This window comes from Sorex araneus, chromosome X (genome assembly GCF_027595985.1).
Source record: "Sorex araneus isolate mSorAra2 chromosome X, mSorAra2.pri, whole genome shotgun sequence".
Lineage (NCBI taxonomy): Eukaryota > Metazoa > Chordata > Mammalia > Eulipotyphla > Soricidae > Sorex > Sorex araneus.
Genome location: NC_073313.1, coordinates 265,282,298 through 265,301,924, shown reverse-complemented (window position 1 = coordinate 265,301,924; position 19,627 = coordinate 265,282,298). Strand labels below are relative to the sequence as shown.

At 45.1% G+C, this 19,627-nt stretch overlaps 1 protein-coding gene across 5 annotated transcripts in view; it reads right to left on the bottom strand.

The window, feature by feature from the left end:
- GIGYF2 (GRB10 interacting GYF protein 2) overlaps positions 1 to 19,627 on the bottom strand; it is a 142,643-nt gene that overhangs the window by 33,926 nt on the left and 89,090 nt on the right. For 4 of the 5 annotated variants that reach the window (XM_055119839.1, XM_055119843.1, XM_055119842.1 and 1 more), the window contains 6 exons: positions 16,272 to 16,451; positions 12,091 to 12,308; positions 11,842 to 12,004; positions 11,416 to 11,604; positions 2,726 to 2,919; positions 1,663 to 1,825 (listed from right to left, as the gene is read on the bottom strand). In XM_055119839.1, the coding sequence (XP_054975814.1) occupies positions 1,663 to 1,825; positions 2,726 to 2,919; positions 11,416 to 11,604; positions 11,842 to 12,004; positions 12,091 to 12,308; positions 16,272 to 16,451 (1,107 nt within the window). The remainder of the gene's footprint in view (positions 1 to 1,662; positions 1,826 to 2,725; positions 2,920 to 11,415; positions 11,605 to 11,841; positions 12,005 to 12,090; positions 12,309 to 16,271; positions 16,452 to 19,627) is intronic. The other variant, XM_055119840.1, reaches the window with a different exon arrangement.

Here is a 19,627-nt window from a genome sequence, read left to right as displayed (position 1 = left end):
ATTACCTCAGAGGGAATTTTAAATATGTGGATCTGTTTTAATGAAAATAACACAGCCCCAACTCTCAGGCACCCCAAGTCTACAGGGATGTAAAGAGATCATTCATGAACAAGCAGAAAGCCAGAAAGCTCCAGCTGCTAGGGAAAAAAACTACATGGGTAGGAGCGAGAGTACTTGGGGAGGGCATGTGCCTGGACGCAACCAACCCGGGTTCTATCTCTGGCATCCCATATGACTCCCGAGCACTGCCAGGAGTGATCCCTGAGCACAGAGCTAGAAGTAGCCCCTGAGCATTGCCAAGTGTGGCAAAAAAACAAAAAACAAAAGAGGGAGGGAGGGATGGGGGGAGGGAGGGAGGGAGGGAAGGAAGGGAGGGAGGGAGGGAGATTACAGAGTAAGCAGCCTCAGAGTAAAAAGGCCAGGAGCTCACAAGGGGTCACTTGGTCAAATATTATCATGAAACTGACACTAATACAGTCGTCTACTAATTTAAGGGTGCTGGAAATGGCTTAGGGGTCAGAAGGAGATGTCCTGCACCCACAAAGACAGAAGTTGCTATCTGGAAGTGCATAGCCCCATTTCCAACCCCCAAATCCCTCCCCAGTGTCCCCAGCACCAGAGGGTGCAAGCAGTGGCACATGGCAGTGTCTCTGAGCACTGCTCAGGAGCCATCCTCACCACCTCCCTCCCCTGCCTTCTGACACCCGTCCCCCCTGCTAACCAATTACACATTATCAGCAAAGATTTTAAAAGTAGACAAAGTAACAACAAATGTCTTTACAGTGTTCATTCCCTATATTCATCTTATTTATGCTCAGTACAAATAAATATTTTAAGGAATTAGTTCATTACATGGCACAATTTTTCTCTCTCAGGTATTTATTTAATTGGGGAATGTTTTGGACCACACCTGGCAGTGCTTAGGGGTTATCCTGGTTATCCTGGCTCTGCACTCAAGAATCACCCCTGCAGACTGGGGGACAGAGGACACACATGATGGGACGGGAAACGACGACAATACGTAGTACTGGAAACTTCAGGCATTAAATGGCTATCATGTAGCACTGCAGCACTGTCGTCCCGTTGTTCCATCGATTTGCTCGAGTGGGCACCAGTAACGTCTCCATTGTGAGACTTCTTGTTACTGCTTTTGGCATATTGAATACGCCATGGTATCTTGCCAGGCTCTGCCATATGGGCGGGATACTCTCGGTAGCTGGCCGGGCTCTCCGAGAGGGGTAGAGAAATCGAACCCGGGTTGGCCTCATGCAAGGCAAATGCCCAACCTGCTGTGCTATCGCTATCATACTGGTATCAATTCCACTTTAGTGAAACATTCGAGCAAGCCCTTGAAAGACTCCTACCACTCCTTTAAGGCGGAGATTGAAGTGCAGAGAAGGTGACCAGCAGGGATGCTAACTGAGAAGATCTTAGGTCTTTTGCTCACACCCCTATCAAACTAGTAATCACATTGTGCTTTGCATTCAAATTATTTTTCACTGAGCTCCTTCCTCTCCTATACTGAATCCAGAAAGCACTGCTGCTAATGTCTGGAGTATGTGAGCACTGACTTCTTTTCCGATGAGCAGGCAAATAAACGCTCACCTCAGGGAAGCGGAGGAACAGGAAGGCATGCACTTCATGGTGGCGGGAGGGGCCTACCTTGGATTTCTCCCTGGGGATCTTTGTAATACCACTTCTGCATGGCTTCATGCATCAATGGGACCGTCGACACGCCCTTGGCTCTGTGCTCCTGCAGCTTCGTCGACAGTCTCTCATCGTCTAGTGCACTGTCTTGAAGATAAGCCACCATCTTCTCAGCTTGCTGATGGAAACAAAACATGGACTAAGAAGCGATAACTCTAAACTATTAAGTCTGCGGGGAATAAAATGCCTACCTTTATGGATCACGTGATCAGTAAAGATATTGGGCACAAATCATAGCAGGCAACAGTTTTAATCCTCCCAGCGATGTCACAAAATAGGTATTGTTCCTAATTCACAAAAGGCTCAAAACCCAAGTCTCACTTGAGGCATCAAAATTAAGCCGACTGAACTAAGATTAAAACACAAACTGGGGGAGATCACAAGGCCTCTAATCAATGCACTAATTAAGAATACTCGTCCAACTAACAAACCTTAAGGACAATCCGAAATCACAGAAACGAACCAACCCTGTAAAACTTTTTAATAGAACAAAGGATACAACTACAAATAAAATCTTTTACAGACTTCATTATTCCCTGTTTTTCCTTTCTTGTCTCCACCCCACCCTAAAGAAAAGAAATTCTTTTGTATAAAGCAAGCTACTTTTTACTTTGGGTAACAATGCATATACAATCTCCGAGAAATCTAGAGACGAGCAGGATGTTCCTTTCTCTACTGCGTTCAAGGCAAACAACACAGAAGACAAGGTGCCAGTCCACAGTTGCTTGCATTCGCCATTTTTGGCATTCCACTAACTTCCAAAGAGAAAAAAGAAAAGCAAACAGCTAAGGGCAACCTCAGAAGAGCAAAAAATAACTTAGCATAATGACTACTACATAGCAGAAACTTACAAGCATGAAATTATTTGAGACAATTTCTCATACAAATATTGGACACACAAAACATCTTTTCTACTACATAAAATGAAGTGGATAAGATTGTTTTTAAAGTGTTCAGTTAATGTTTTCCAACCTATATGGCAGTCCGAGAGAAGGAAGAAGTACTGCATCATTTTTACCTGTTCCAAATGTTTGAGACCCTCCTCATCATCTGGTTCCGTGGGAACACTTCCCATACCAGGAGCACCGACAACCGGCGTTTCAACTGGCCGCAGGGCAGGACTAGGGCTGGGAACAGGAGGTGGAAGTATGAGAAGTGGAGAGGCTGCATCTGAAATCTGTGACAGGGGCTGCTGGACATCAGGAGCCATTTCTAGAGGGGAAAATGCAGACAGACGAGCACACTTTAAAATAAGCAGACTTTAACGACGACGGTTTTACCCAGCTGGGCGGTTACTAAACAGGCCTCACAGAAACATGAACTGTGTCAGGAACACAGCTATTACTTCTGTAGAGCGAGTGTCTCTCCCGGAGTGACACGAGCTCCTCCACAGAATGGCACAACAGGGACTTTTTCAAAAGCACCTGGACAGTCTTTTCCAGGGCCTGTGTCACAGTAGCATCTTATCACCAGTTCGAGTTCCAGCTCTTGAAAACAGTCAGTCTCAAGCCCTTCTTTACACTCTCTCTTCACAGTAAAGCTAACAAAGCATTACAAATCTCCGAAAACGTGTTATTTCACATCAAAGCCTAAAATATCTGCAATTAATTAACTTCACTACCTATTTCAAGGCCCAGTTAATCTAATTCAAGACATTATATTTTGCAGGATAATGGAAAAGCACTTTGAGTCTACCTGTACAGTGAAGGAAATTCTTCTCAGTAAGAATAAAGACTGCAAAAGAGGTTCTGTCCTGGTTCTTATTTCTAACCTCTCAGTATGCAGGCTCTTAAGAAGAAAAGGGGATGGAAGTAATTAGATACAACTGCAATTTCCCCTTTGAAGCCTTGTTTGTTCAATTACAGATAGCTTCTCCAAATTCCTGTTCCTCTCATTCTTTGTTTTCTTTGCCAATTTTCTTAAAAGGAGTCTGCACCCGCTGTCTCTCCACTCCCTACCCCCACCTGCTACCCTGTGACGGCCACTCCCGCCCCATCTCCAGTAAGGGCTCTGTCTCAAATATACACGCTCCAGACTCCCCTCACCCCTATCACCCACCCTCTACGGACAATCTGACGTGGTCTGCCCGGCTCCAAGCAGACAGGCTCGCCTCTGAGATCTCTTCCACTTGACTTGCTCTGTAAGGCCTCTCTGGCTCCTCTGAGCTACATACCCCAGGGTTCTGTCATCGGGCCACTTTCCCCCACAGGTGAATGTCATCTATGACGTTTTCATTGTCTTTCTGGCCTTGAGTCCTTCAAACTGGTTCAAATCCTTCACTCCCAACAGCTCACCTGACTGCCTCTCACTTCTCATCCACGGCTCAAACAATACACAGAAATTTCTCTTCCCCCTTTTACTCCTGTTTTCTCTGAACAGAACCACGATCTCTTCAGGCAAGTGCCTCATCCTGGGCTCACCTTCTTCCTGCCCTGACGTACAAGCTGCAATAAGGTCCCACCACCTCCTACTCTGAACACGCACTGGCCAGGCTGGCCTCTGCAGGGGCCTCAACCCACCCTGCCCAGCACCCGCCCAACAATCCCCCCACAGCTGGCAAACCCATGTCCAGTGGGGCTCCCCTTGGCCTTCCTTTCCACACCTCATTAGTTCAAGCATCCCAAAAACTATGCAAACAAGTGGGAGCACAACAAACTAAAAGGCTCCTGTGCACATAAAAAAGAAAACAAAAGTGAAAATACAACCTATGAATCAGGAGAGGTGGGAGAGATCTGTCAGCCAGACACATGATACGGAGGCCAGAGCGGTACAGCAGGTAGTACAGTGGGCAGGGCGCTTGCCCTGCATGCAGCTGAACCAGGTTCAATCCCCAGCATCCCCCATGGTCCCCAAGTACCACCTGGAGTACAACCTCAGTATCATCAGGTGTGGCCCAAAAAACTTAAAACAAAAAAAACCATAAAACAAACTCAAGAGCATAAAAAACAAAAATCCTATCTAAATTTGGGCAAAAGAACTCCAAACAAACACTTCGACAAAAGGTTACAGAGGACCTCTCTAGAGGGCAGTAGAAAAGATACTCAGTGCACTGGCCACTCAGAAATGCAGACGAAAACCACAGCAAGGGTTCACCTCACACCCATTACAGTGGTCAACATCAAAAGACAAGACAGATCTCAGACACTCCAAAACTACAAACAACAAACACCAGGCAGGGTGTAGAGAAAAGGGTACCTGCACACAGTGCTAGGTGACTTGTGAGTCCGTACAGCCACCGTGGGAAAGTGTGGAGAGCCAAAGAAACTACAGACAGAACTCCAATGTCATCCAGCAATGACATGTGTCAATAGATTCAAAGGAAATAAAAACACTAAAAAAAAAAAAGTTCCCTAGAGCCAAGCTATGGCAGCAACATAAATGCCCAAATTGTGCTTATTATCACAGAGTTGTAATATCTATACCCACAATGAAGTCTTTAGAAGCTAAAATTAGACTCTATCACATTCACTAACTTGGATGAATGGTAAGTTAAGATAGCCTGTCACACGAGACAAACACTATATGATCTTACTGATGTGAAATTTTACAAATACAAAACCCCAATGCACAGGAAAAAATCTGATTAGGAGGCTAGGGGGATGAGGTGGACTGAAATAGGGTAGGGGTGAGGCAGGGGAGGGACTGAAGAAAGAGGTCAGAGTACAAAATCCCAAGTCTGAGGGATGTAATATATAGCACAATGCTGTTAATAACACCACTTGTCACTGGAGTATGAGACAAAGGCAAACCCTAAGGGTCCTCATCACAAGAGTGATATCGTGTTTTTTCTCTTCCTGTCTGAGGTATGATGGACGCTAAAGCTGTGTGATCATTCCACAATAAATATAAATCAACCCAGTACACTGTCCTCTTGAAACCTGTCCAATGAAGTATTTCCATTTCGTGCCAGTAAGGAGTCAGGGAGATGGTGCAGGGGCCGAGGCCTTGCCTTACATGCTGCCAAGCCTGCTTTGCCCCTCAGCACCCAACGGGTATGGGCCAACTCCCTTTCTCCGATTACAGTAAAACCAGAGGCGGGAAAACAAGGCAAAGGAAAGTGAAACAATAAAAACAAAACAAGGCAAAACCAGAGCTGACTTCTGTCTAAGCTAGATCAGATTGACTTCTTCACGTCAGTTTTCACTTCTCCCTACTACGGGAATGTCTAGTCTCAATTTATTACCTGTAAGAGCCTCCAAACTTATTTCAAGACAAGCTCGAAGACTATGGGCGCCTCAAACACTGCAGGCATCTGCAGTCAGGGTGCATTTCTGCACTCGATATGCGCATGCTTTATATTCCGAGAGTGTCGTGTACACCGGAAAGCAGAAGCCAGGGGAGCGAGAGCCCGGTCTCCTGCTCCACAGGACAAGCACCGGCGTGGCAGCCAAGGCCTAGATCTGATTCCCTGCACCACGTGGTCCAAGTGCCAGCGCCAGACCCGAGCTACTCCACAAGAAAACAGCTGGTTGCTGTGGGGGAGGATCAGAACTCCAAATAAGACAAGGTCTCAAAAAGTTCCACTGTAGGGAAATACACAGGAGAGATGCAAGTATTCGCAAAACTGATTCATCCAGCTTTGTTCTAGACATACAAAAAAACACCAAAAAACTGGAAAGAAACCCTTAGTCCAAACTGTCAAGTATCAGTTTACTGAGAAAAAAGAGAACATATCTTTATAGCGATGTGTCGCTAGTACCGCCATGTCCGGAATCAAGCTAGCTGTTTAGCAAGCAAGGAAGGGGTGGAGAGAGCACAGGAGGGCAGGCACTGGCCTTGCATGCGACTGCCTTGAAGCCATCTGAATTGAATCCCTGCAATAAATACAGGTCCTCGCGTTCCGCCAGAGGTCACTCCTGGGCAAAGGCCAGAAGATAGCTCCTGAGCACTGCCAGAGGTGACCCAAGCAACCTGCCCCCAACAGCTTCTAAATGTGAAAAAACTGGAAAGAATACAGGTCAGCAGTAGAGCACTTCCCTAGCACTTGGGACGCTCTGGCTGGGGTGATTTAGATAATTTAGATGATTGGACAATCACCAAAATAAAACACAGGGAAGGTAGGAAGGGAGAAAAGGAGGGAGGCTCAGTGGCACAGCAAGTGCTTTTCCTGCTGTAAGGCCCTGAGTTTGATCCCCACAGGGAGACCACAGAAAGGGAAACAGGTGTCTAGTTGGAGCCCAGGGTCCCTAGTGGGAGGGCAATGAGCTAGGCAGGGAAAACAGCCACAGGGAAAGGAAGGGAAGAGGGGAGCGTCCCAGTCACCCCAAGACGAGGTCACCAGGAGACAGAGGCAGCCAAGTGCCAGCAGGAGGAAGGTAAGGACTCAAAGGTCAAAGAGAAGGGTATGACTTTTGTGGTAAATGAACACACTATCTCTCTAATATTAGTGTTACAGTAATATTTTCTGTAAGATTTGGGCATTTGCCTTGCATGCAGCTGACCCAGGTTCAGATTCCTCCGCCCCTGTCGGAGAGCCTGGCAAGCTACCGAGAATATCTGGCCCGCACAGCAGAGCCTGGCAAGCTAACCATGGCGTATTCAATATGCCAAAAACAGTAACAAGTCTCACAATGGAGACGTTACTGGTGCCTGCTCAAGCAAATCAATGAGCAATGAGATGACAGTGACATAAAGTCAACAGAGACCACCAAAAAAAAAAAAAAAAAAGATATTCTTTAAGAACACAGACGCAAAGAACCTCAAAAATATACTAGCAAACAGAATCCAACAACTCATCAAAAAAGATCATACACCATGACCTAGTAGGAGTCATCCCAGGGATGCTAGGATGGTTTAACATACGCAATCACTCAATGTATCAGTATACCATATCAATACGGGGGGAGGAAATCGTATGATCCTATCAATAGATGCAGAGAAAGCATTTGACAAGATCCAGCACCCATTCATGATTAAAACAAACAAACAAACAAACAAACAAAACCTTCTCAATTAATTGGGAATTGAAAGAACTTTCCTCAAAAGTTAAAGCCATTTACCACAAACAAACATTATACTAAGTGGGGAGAAACTCAAAGCCTTCCCACTAAGATTAGGCACAAGACAAGGTGGCCCTATCATGCCACTTTCATTCAAAACAGTACTGGGAGTACTTATCATGGCAGTTAGGCAAGGAAAAGATATTAAGGGCATCCAGATAGGAAAGGATGAAACCAAGCTTTCACTATCTGACCTGATACTGTATCCTGGAAATCCCAATCAGATACCCTGAGGTATCTGATTTTCTGAGGCACAATTGTGAATGCTCCCAGAAACAGTAGCAGGCTACAAAATATGCTGAAGTCCATATATTTCCTTTATGAAAATAATGAAAGACCTATTAAATAAAATCAAATCCATTCACAATTGTGCCTCAGAAAATCAGATACCTCAGAGTCTGCTTAACTAGAGGTGAAAGACCTATACAAAGAAAACTACAAAATATTTTGATACCAAAGAGGATACAAGGAAATGGAAACACATCTCCTACTCACAGACTGGGAGGATTAGTATCATCAAAATGGTACTACTGCCCAAAGCATTGTACAAATTTAAAGCAGTCTCTAAAAGGACGCCCAGGACAATTTTCAAAGAAACAGTCAAACATTTCTAAAATTCATATGGAAAAATAAGCCCTTTGGGGCTGGAGTGATAGCACAGCGGGTCAGGCATTTGCCTTGCATGCAGCCGACCCGGATTCGATTTCCAGCATGCCATAGGGTTCCAAGCACCGCCAGGAGTGATTCCTGGGTGCAGAGCCAGGAGTAACCTCTGAGCATCACCGGGCGTGACCCAAAAAAGCAAAAAGAAGGAAAAAATAAGCCCTTCCTGCCATGAGCAAACCCAAAACCTAAAGCAATCCTTGGGAAAAATAAGATGGGAGGCATCACTTTTCCCAACTTCAAACGACTACAAAGTGGCAGTAATTAAAACATCTTGGTATTGGAATGAAGACAGACCCTCTGATCAATGAAAAAGAGTTGAATATCCTAAGACAAACCCTCAGGTATATGATCAATCTTCGATAAAGAAGCAAAATATATGAAATGGAGCAAGAAAAGCCTCTTCAACAAGCGGTGCTGGGAAAACTGGTCAGCTACACGCAAAATGAACTCAGATCTCTTTCTAACACAATGCACAAAAGTCAAATCAAAATGAATTAAAGACTCTGATACCAGACCCTAATCCCTAAGTTATATAGAGAAAATGTAGGCAGAACTCTGTGACATTAAAGCTAAAAAGATCTTTCAAGAAGAAAACACCACTGACAAAGCAAGTGGAAGCAAAGATAAACAAACAGGATTACATTAAATTAAGAAGTTTCTGCACCTCAAAAAAAAAAAAAAAAAAAAAAAAAAGACCAGGATACAAAGACAGCCCACGGAATGAGAAAAGTTTTTCACCCAACATTCATCTGATAAAAGGCTAATATCCAAGATATATAAGGCATGGGTAGAACTTTGCAGGAAAAAAAAAATCTAACCCCAACAAAAAATGGGCAGAAGAGATGAACAGAAACCTCCTCAAAGAAGAAATAAAAATGGCCAAAAGGCATGTTAAAAAATTATCTGTGTCACTCATCAGGAGGATGCAAATCAAGACAACAGTATCATCTCACACCACAGAAACTGGCACACATCAAAAAAGAACAAGAATGACAAGTGCTGGCTTGGGCGCACGGAGAAAGGGAATCTCGCTGGCGGGAATGTTGTCCATTCTTTTTGGAAAACAATATGGACATTCCTAAAAAAATCTAGGAATTGAGCTTCCATTCATTTTGACCCTGCAATTCCACTTCTCAAAATACTTCCCAAGGGCTCAAAAATAAAATGGAGAAAGGACATCTGCACTCCTCAGTTCCTTGCCACTTTATCCACAATAGCCAAAATCTGGAAACAACCGTCATGTCCAAGAAAAGATTATTAGATAAATTATGGTACACATAAACAATGGATTACTAATCATAAGAAAAGATATAAAATCATGAAATTTGCTGCAGTGAGGTGGGATCTGAAGATTATTATGCAGAGTGAAGTTAGTCAGAGGGAGACAGAGTGGCACAGGGGATACAAGGAAACAAAAGAACAAATACCCAAAGACAAGGGAACAAAGAACTTGATAACTGGTCTTCAGTAGGAAATATGCACCTACGGGGGCTGAGGGACAGGACAGGGAGGGGGCAATGGCTATGGTGGAAACAGTCAATTGGGAGGAAGAGGTGCTGAAAGGTGTTTTGTTCTGGATGAAACTCTCTAAGCAACAGTACTGCAAACCATAGTGTAAAAACATGTATTCAAAAAAGTGCCTCTTTGGCGGCGGCACCCACGTGGCGACCACCATCTTCTAGAACTCACTACCCAGAGGTACTAGTTTGCAGTGACGTGGCGCACAGGAGATCTTGGGGTGGGGGTGTTACCGGCATGCTCTCCACCCAGACGAGATCCGGAGCAGCTGCACACGAAACTGTGAACTGAGCTAAAATATCAGAAATCCAAAACCGCGCAGCCGCTTCTGCGGCCACGCAAGCTCATATATTCTTCATTCTCAGCAATGGAAAACAAATTATTCAATGATACCTTTTCAGCAAGCTTGATTGTTGGGGGAAAATTCTAAATAATAATAGTATTCTATTGAAATATTGAATGTATTCAAAGTATAGAGAGAATAAAGTGAAGATCATTAGCCACAGAGGTAGGGGGGACGAGAGGGGGATATACTGGGGTTCTTGGTGGTGGAACATGTGCACTGGTGAAGGGAAGGGGATCTGATCATTGAGTGACTGAGACTTGAACCTGAAAGCTTTGTGACTTTTTTCACAGTAATTCAATAAAAAAAAAGAAAAAAGAAAAAAAAAAGTGCCTCTTGTAGAGTCAGACCCACTGGTGGTGGGAGGGGGAGAATTGGTGGAAGGAAGTGGGCCCTGGTTAAGGGATCTGTGTTGAAACAATGTATGCTTGAAATCCAATCATGAATAACTTTGTAATCTCAAGATGACTACATTTTTAAAAATTTATTAAAAAATAAAAGATTTTGGGGCTGGAGTGATAGCACAGTGGGTAGGGCATTTGCCTTGCATGCGACCGACCCTGGTTAGATTCCCAGCATATCACACGGTCCTCTGAGCACCGCCAAGAGTTAATTCCTGAGTGCATGAGCTAGGAGTAACCCCTGAGCATTGCTGGGTATGACCCAAAAAGCCCCTCCTCCCCCCCCAAAAAAAGATTTTCTGATATCATGTGCAGGAAATGGGACATTAATATTGCCTGTGAAGGAAAATGAGCAATTTTTTTTAAATCAATATAGTAACAGCGGAGAAGGAAACATAATTCAGGTTATTCTTTAGCAGAAGTGATGGGACTTCCACACATTCCTCCAGATCCCTTTCTTGCCCCTTGGAACAAGTTTTCTGATGAGTCCTCTAGATAAAGCCTCACACAAGGGTATGGAAGTAGTTTGACTTGAGGATCAAACTGCTACAAAGGATCCCAAACCTAGTTTGTTCAGTATCACACTGCTATGAGGGCATTGAGCCCTGGAAGTAAAATTCCTGAGAATTCCCCTTACATATTCTTGAGTGGACCAATATGGAGAGTTTAATTATATATTCAACAATTTCCTACTAGACACAACTGTAAAGAGGCATAAATCAAAGCCTGTCTTCCGGGGGCCTTAGCAGAGTCCTACCTGCCTTTCTAGCTAGATACATACCATTCCCCCTACTGGGCACTCTGACTGGTAGGCTATTTTCTGTCCGACTGTCTTCTTCACCTTTTTCTGTTTGTTCAGTTTTGGGTTCCTCTTTCCTCTCAAACTGTGATGCTTCCTGAGGTTGATGGTCTGAAGGAGTGTTTGGTCGAGCAGATGATGAAGAGATTTGGGGTGTTTCCTCACTAGCTTCTGTAACACAAAATAAGTTAACTTAGAAAGCATTCACTGGTTTTAATTAAAAAAAAAATTATTTTAGCAGGGCCCCAGACATAGTGCAATTTTTTTTAACAAGCCCCAGAGATAGTGAAGGTCAAAATTTGATCCCTGACACCACACATAGGTCTCTCTCTCCCTCTCCCTCTCATCAAAATGGGGGGGGGGGGGAGAAGAGAAGAGTTAAAAGACGAAATGAAAAATGAGCCTCACCAATTCCCGGTCTATCGGTTTTCTCTCCCTCTTTCTTATTTGTCTTATCGGGTTCTTTGGCTTCTTCGTTGTGACTGCCCTCAGAGTCAGAGCACTCCTCTGCTTCCTCCACAGGCCGGAAGTCCATCTCCTGCTCTTCTGGAATAGGCTCTTTCTGTACTTTCTGTACGAGAGTAAATTCAAAGTTCGACAGCTCACTGGCTGTGGCAGACGTCAGCACCCGTCATGACCCCGTAAGCAATGCCCTACCTTTAGAGAGAGGAACGCTCCAGAGGAGTCGAACGTGCCCATCTCTTCCTCCGCATCCTCTAAGCACCACTCCGGCAAGCTGTCCCTGTCATCATCAATGCCCCCACTGCCAGAGCGCACCCTACGGTAGCCCCGTTCTTCATCTCGGTCACGGAAGTCAAACTCAAACCGTCGCCGCCGTTCCATGTGTTCCCGCCAGCCTGCAGAACGAGGGCCATCTGGGATGAGGAAGGAGAACACAGACCTTAGGAAAGCTTTAGGACACTATCTGAAAATGAAAATCATAGGCATGTGATGGAGAAAATTGTAACTGAAAGCAAATTCAAATCAATCGACCTCCTGATTCAGTTCTTTGAAGAAAAATCCTAATTTAGGTTTAGTCAGCAGGAGCACTGCTCCCGAGCTAGGGACACTCCAAAGCAGTGGCTCTCAATACAGCCGCCTGTCCGAGTGGCTGGGCCCCTGTCTCGTGCCATGACCTCCCACTTATGCAGCTTGCACCTGTTAACACTGGGGCACACCTATGGCCCTATGGCCCCAGCTGAGAAACAAACTCTAAAACTCATATATAAAAGGCAAATTTTAAACAAATAATTTTTAAAAGATACTTTAAAATGTATTCAAAGCATACACTTAAAATTAATGTGATGCGCTTGACTGAAGGGTCAAGACTCGTTCAGGGGACTGCTCCGTAAGCCAGACGTCTAGCATATCTCCCCTTTGGCTGGACTTAGAGTACTTTCTCTTTCTCTCTTTCTTTCTCTTCCTCCCTCCCTCCCTCCCTCCCTCCCTCCCTCCCTCCCTCCCTCCCTCCCTCCCTCCCTCCCTCCCTCCTTCCTTCCTTCCTTCCTTCCTTCCTTCCTTCCTTCCTTCCTTCTACTCCTGGCGATGCTCAGGAGACCAGATGGGATGCCGGGGATTGAACCCAGGTCGGCCATGTGCAAAGCAAATGCCCTACCTGCTGCACTATCGCTCCAGCCCCTAAAGCACTTTCTTCTTCTGAAAATATAGTTCTTTAGGGGTAAGACTAGTTCCTTGGGTCATTTCAAGATATCAAACTTACATGTTTACCGACAGTGCCAAGATCTTATTTTATAATTGTGATTCCCAAGAGTCAGGAAATTGTAGTGCTGCTGCCAAATTTCAGTGATTTTATATAGCCCACCATCCAAATATTATACTTGAAGAAAAATTCCTGAAGCGACTTGCATCAAGAATCCACTCTTGCACCGTCTACAGCTTTTTCCACAATAACAGGCTCCTTCTCCTCTCCCTTCCCCACCCCCATCTCTTAACTCTCCCCGGGGAGTTTTTATTTCCACATAATACCCCCAGGGACATTCCTAAATCCACCCTTGCATACTATTTATTACATTTACTTTCCAAGAGAAAAAAAGTGTTTAATAAAAAAGATTCCAGTTAAGATTTTTTTTTTTTAAAAAGAAGCCTCTTAAAATATGACAAACCAGATCTAAAAGAATTGTGAGGAGAGGAAGGTTAACACCTTTTAGAATTTCTTTGACTGTTTTCTCTATTTGAGACACCAAAAAAAAAAAAAATGAAACTGGGGGCTGGGGAGATAGTCAGGGTCTTACAAGCATGCAACCCACCCGGATTCAGTCTGCAGCCTCCACTCACAAGTTCCCCCAACCACCATCAGGAGTGACTCCTGAGCACTGCTAGGTGTGGCCCAAAAGAATAAAGCAAAACACAACTAAGTAAAGAGACCAAAATTTAATGTTCCCACTAATAAGATCCTGATCTGCTAAAACCAGCAATCTAAACACCAAACTGCAAACCAGAGGCAAAAAGCTAAAACAAACACATCTTATAAAGCAATATTTTATAAGCCACTCAGAAAAGGTGAGGGGGACGGGAATTCCAGTATTTCTAGACTCCCCACCCTTTACTTATAATACCAACAAAATACTACAAAATACTACCTTGCAAGAAAACTAAGGAATTGTTGAGGGTCAAATTGCTTAAATGCAAACCCACCCTACTCAAAGGCAGTCCTCCTCATCAAACGCCGAATTCCAGAGGCCCTGATAGGAAGCAAAGCATGTGGGTGATAGGCATCGTCCCCCGCATGCAGCCAGGCTACCTCTGGCCAAGCCTCAGACACAGCCCAGCAAGGCTGCTCTGATAAAGCTATACACCCCAAATCTGACTCTGTTTTACCAACAGTGTAATTTTACTTGGGAAGGTAAATGCAAGTGGTAAGGCTCAACTATAGCTTAAGATTCACCAGTGCTTTATCTACTTGATTTTTGGTTTGTTTTGGGGTCATACTCAGTGGTGCTCAGGGGTTACTCCTGGCTCTGCTCAGGGACTGAAGGCAGGTCGGCCAAATGCAAGGCAAGCCCTACCTGCTGTACTATCTCCGGCCCTCTCACCACTGCTTTACAGTCCTACGCTATACCAGAAGTAAACTGTGATGCTACTTTCATAAAGTAAAATCAGTCAAGTCCCTTAAGTTTCTGGGGCCATGGATAAAATACTGAGGTTAAGGCATTTGCCTTGCATACATCTTGCCTGTCTGATCTCTGGCAATGCGTATGGTTCCCGAGCAGATCCAGAGTGACCTCTGAGCACAGAGCCAAGAGGTTCTGAGCACTTGGTATGTTACAAAAACACAAACAAAAACATTGTATCTAATCTGCAATGCAATCCCAATAAGACATTAACTATAACCTAAGAAATAAGATACTAACTACAACCTAAGAACAAACCCTAAATATATATTTTTTTGGCCCCAGTTATCTTTCATATTCCTACAACTTTAAAAAACACACACACATAAAGCCAACTTTACCTGTCCTGTTAACGGATAGTAACATGAACTATCCAGAAAGATTTAGCAAAGAAAAAGATGTCATACATCCCCAATCTAGGCTGCTGGTCAAGAGAGTGGCTACAGTTTTGACCTTGCCTCCCTTTAACAGAATCAACACCAGACATTTGGGCTCGGAAACAGCACTCATCTTCCAAAACATTCACCTTGTTTGTTTTTGATCAGCTGGAATTTCTCTTCTCGCTCAGCCCAGATCCTGTCCATTCTCTCAATGAATGCTTGTTGGGAACATAGTCTATAAAACCCTTCTGCGCACAGGCAAGCTCAGCACAAAATGCTGTGATGTCTTGAAGAGAACTATAACATTTGGTTGCCCAGGACACAGACTGATGGGAACTTCCCAGATAACTGTGATGCAAACAATGCCTACCATTGACAGGAAACACTCCCAGAGCGGCCAGAAGGAGCTGGAGTAAACATCCTACCTCCACCGGAAGAGCACCCTCACTCGTTTCTACCCACCCGCGTTCCAAAGAGCACTCTGAACGCCTATGATTCTGCTTATGCTCTCAAGCTACTGGGGTTGCTAATACAATGATTTTTTTTCAAAGTAAACAAAAATTTTTTTTTACTAAAGACACACTTCCTTGGCATGGAGTTGGTAGATGAAATAATATACCCATGAAGTTCACAAGGCGTGCACACACTCTTCAGAGGCCTTACTGTTGTGTGACCCCCCAGTTCAAGCTACTGTGGCATCTGGTCATCATGAGGCATGGAATCAGCACTCTGGCTAGGGATGAACTCGGACACAAAGCACCAGTGTCTTCAATTACCCGAGTATCCAACGTCTGGGAAGAACAGCTTAAGGCATTCTTAAGAATCAAACAGAAGAACTTACAAAACCACCAATCACTACTATTTTCTCTCTTTTTTTCTAAAGTTAGAGGAAGAAAAAAATGAACTTGTGATTATGTTTATGACCTGGGTTTAAAGTTTATTCTTCAGATGAGCATAAATCACATTTTCAGAACAAAAAACTTTAAAACAATAAGCCCTTTCTAACGCAGGAAAAACATCCAGTCGGGAGGAAGCACGTATCCCTAAGTGAGTAATCACTGCACTCTCATCAGCCCGAAAGCACGCCGGGGCCAAGGAGGCGGCGCAAGGCTCACCAGTCAGAACCACAAAGGCAGCCCTCTTCCCAGTAAGACCCTGACCCCAGAAAATGAGTTCTTTTAATCAACTCAACAGATGTGCAGAATTTTTACGTGAAGAATTTTAGAAACACATATATGACTCCTTTAAAAAAAAAAAGGTCACCTTTGCCACCTAGCTCCCAGAGATCCCCAGGAACGCTCACCAGCCTCTCAAGCACACCTCTTACCAGGGCTGTGCGGCCGCCACCTCTCCCCGTCCCTCCTGGGCCCAGCGAGCCGCCAGCCTCCGTCTTCATCGTCTCCGTTCTGCTCCTCCCTGAAGATGCGCCAATTTTCACTTTCTGATCGTATAAATTCATGCTTTCTTCCCACTGATGTTGGTCCACCTTCCTCAAAATTTGGTCTTCCTGTAAGGAAACAAGTAAACATAAGCCTCAGTGACTCAGGATTCTGAAAACAGACTGAGTGCTCAAACCAGGCTTTCCTGCAAACACATCCCTCTCAATGTGTCGGCAGTACAAATGAAGTAACTGCAGATCTATGCACATGTTGTCAGACACATTTCGTAAAACCGAACTTCCATAGACTGGGAAAGTATTTAAAAGAGAAATAATACGCTCACTTAAAGTGGGGGCAAGTGGGGGGAGTGATGGAAAAGATCACACGGCTGCACAAGTGCCCCGAGAGAGTCTGACAGAGGCCAAGGGAAAACTTAGTGGCACACTGGACTCCCCCAGGCCCATGCCCCACCCCCACGACGGATGAAGCCCTGAAGCCTCCAAGAAAAGCTCCGTGAAGGTGGCCCTGCAGTCCCCTGCCCTCCAGGCTCTCTCCAGGGTCCAGCAGAAGAGCACAGGCAGGGCTTAGGGCACCTGTCCTGCCACGTGCTACCATTCCAGCAGCTCTGCTGTTTGGCCCTGGCAGCCTGCTGTCGCATTCCCAGGTGCTGCAAACACTCCCAGCATCATGGCAGCCAAAAGCAAGTAGCACCACTAATGGTGTGGGCAGAGCCAGAGACACAGTACAGCATGTAGGGTGCTTGCCCTGCACGCAGCTAACCCAGGTTCCATCCTCAGTACCTCATACAACCCCTCCAGCACTGCAGGATGCTACCTGAGCACAGCTGTGTGTGTGTGGGGGGGGGGGGGGGGGAGTCCCGCAGAGGGGGCAGCCATGTTGGACCCTACTGAATACTGCAACTAAGAAAAATGGGTGAGTGAGCTCCAGAGTCAGAAAGTACAACCTCTGGTGAGCAGGTGTGGAAGTCCAGAGCAAGCTGGGACGATACCACAGGCCCCAGCAAAGAGTATAAGTCCCAGAGAACACGGGCCCCAAAGTGGTGTAAACTGCAATGAGCTCAGGGCAGGGTACAAGCAAAACAGGACAATAGGGGGAAAAGGAATCCACAGACTGGTGTCTCCAACAAGCCATCCCACCGCTCAGATGGGGAGCAGAAATTTTTCATTCCCACCAGTACCTAGTGCATTATCCTTATGAAACAAATCACTTTTGAATACAACTCTAAGCCCTGTGTGACCCGAAGCAACTGCAAAGACGCATTAATGGTAAGAGAGCTTGGCAACGGGCCGGGAGATGGCTGAAAGGGCTGGAGCATATGCTCTGCATGAGGCAGCCTTGGGTTAGATCCCTGGCATGGCGCCCAAAGTAGCTCAACACAACTGGGTGCAGCATCACCGCCCCCCCTCCAGTTGGCACTTAATGTGCAATGAGTATTTGCTGAATGAGTCAGGAGATTAACACTTGAATCCTTGCTGTGCTGTTTATTTGTTCATCTGGGGGGCGTGTGGGCCACACCCAGTGCACAGGGGCTGTCCCTGGCTCTGGCTTAAGGGCTACTCCCCGAAAACCCAGTGCCAGGGGCTGAACCCCTGTCTCCCACATGCAAAGCTATCTCACTATTGTTTACTACTTCCATTTCAGTAAGTTGCATTTCCCCACCTAAACAAACCTCTCAATAGTCAAATCCTATGTACACTTTTCATATTAGTACCTAGGGGGAAAAAAAGAAGGGACAGGATTGGGCAGGAGAAAAGCTAGTGTATGGGATGCCAGAGCTTGAGCACATGCCTTGCACGTATGAGACCCTGGGTTCAATTCCAGGTATTGTTAAAAAAATTAAAAGGAGAGCTGAAGAGATAGTACTGTGCATAGGGTGCTGATTGTGTAAGGCCAATCTGCGCTCAATTCCCAGCATGCAAAACCCTTTCTAAAAACCACAATATACTCTTTGATATATTAAATACTGCACGATAGATCATTGCAATTAATTTACATGACGACTTCTCCACTAAACTAAGAAAAACCCAATTTAATTGTGACATGTCAAACACATTCCCTTGCTTTCAGAGATCACAGGGAAAAAAAAAACTCAAGAATTTTTATGAACTTCACATCTTTTCCTTCTAAGAAAACATTAATGAACTATAACATTCTTAGCAAAAGTACACAATTCAAAATATACAAGTCAAAGGTTTTCATAAACAAAATATATATGCATAATTACTAAAGGTTTTTTTTTTTTTTGAGGGCCTGGGGGTAGGGTCTGGGGATGAGGGTCACACCCAGCACTGCTCCCAGCTTACTCTTGGCAGGCTTGGGAGACCGTATGTGGTGCCTGGGATTGAACATCAGTGAATGTGTGTACGGCAAGCGCACTACACACTGCACTGTGTCTCGGTCCCTACGGAACTGTATCTGGTGGCGGCGGGGAGGACCCACAGCCCGCGGTGCTCAGAGCCTACTCCTAGTGCCGGGGTTGAACCCGAGCCAGCTGTGTGCAAACACCTAACCTCTGCTGGACTCCTAAGGATTTTTTGAAAAGAAAAGCTTAGTTCTCAGAAGTGTTCAAGTTCATTGAACCCTTCCCCAGGTAAACACTACCCTGATTTCTAACCCCAAAGATTAGTTTTAGGTGCTTCTGAACATGTTTATTTATGCAGAACGTTTACTGAATGCCAACTTCTCTCACTGGACACTCGGAGACTGAGCTACTTCGCTGGAGAGAACAGACTCTTGTTCTTCTGCACCGCTGGACGAGATCTCACTGAATTACCGAAGCAGAACGTATGCGTTATTGCTGCTCTAGATGGTTTCTAACTTTTTGCTATTATGAACTGTTCTGCTCTGGGTATAGCTGGTGCATGCTTGCATTTCTCTTGGTATACACAGCGGCGTGAAACTGCTGGGTCATGCGGGCACAGTCAAAATCTGCATGTACCATCAATTAAGTCTTCCAGAGACATGGCAGTGCTAAACCATTTTTTACTTGCTTGTTTTACTCAAGCCTTTAATGAAACAGCAATATCAGTGCCTCTTCCATACACACACACACACACACTCAGACACACACACACACACAAACACAGAATTAAAAATAAAAAGGGCCAGGGAGAAGGTTCAGTAGACAGAAGTGCATGCCTTGTATGAACAAGAACCTGTATTTCGAACCCTGGCACCATACCTGGGCACCTCCAGGGGTACCTCACCTGATGACACCCACACGCACCATGCACTACTGTGTCTGACCTTCTTGGCCGAGTACTGCCGGCAGTGGCCCCTGGGC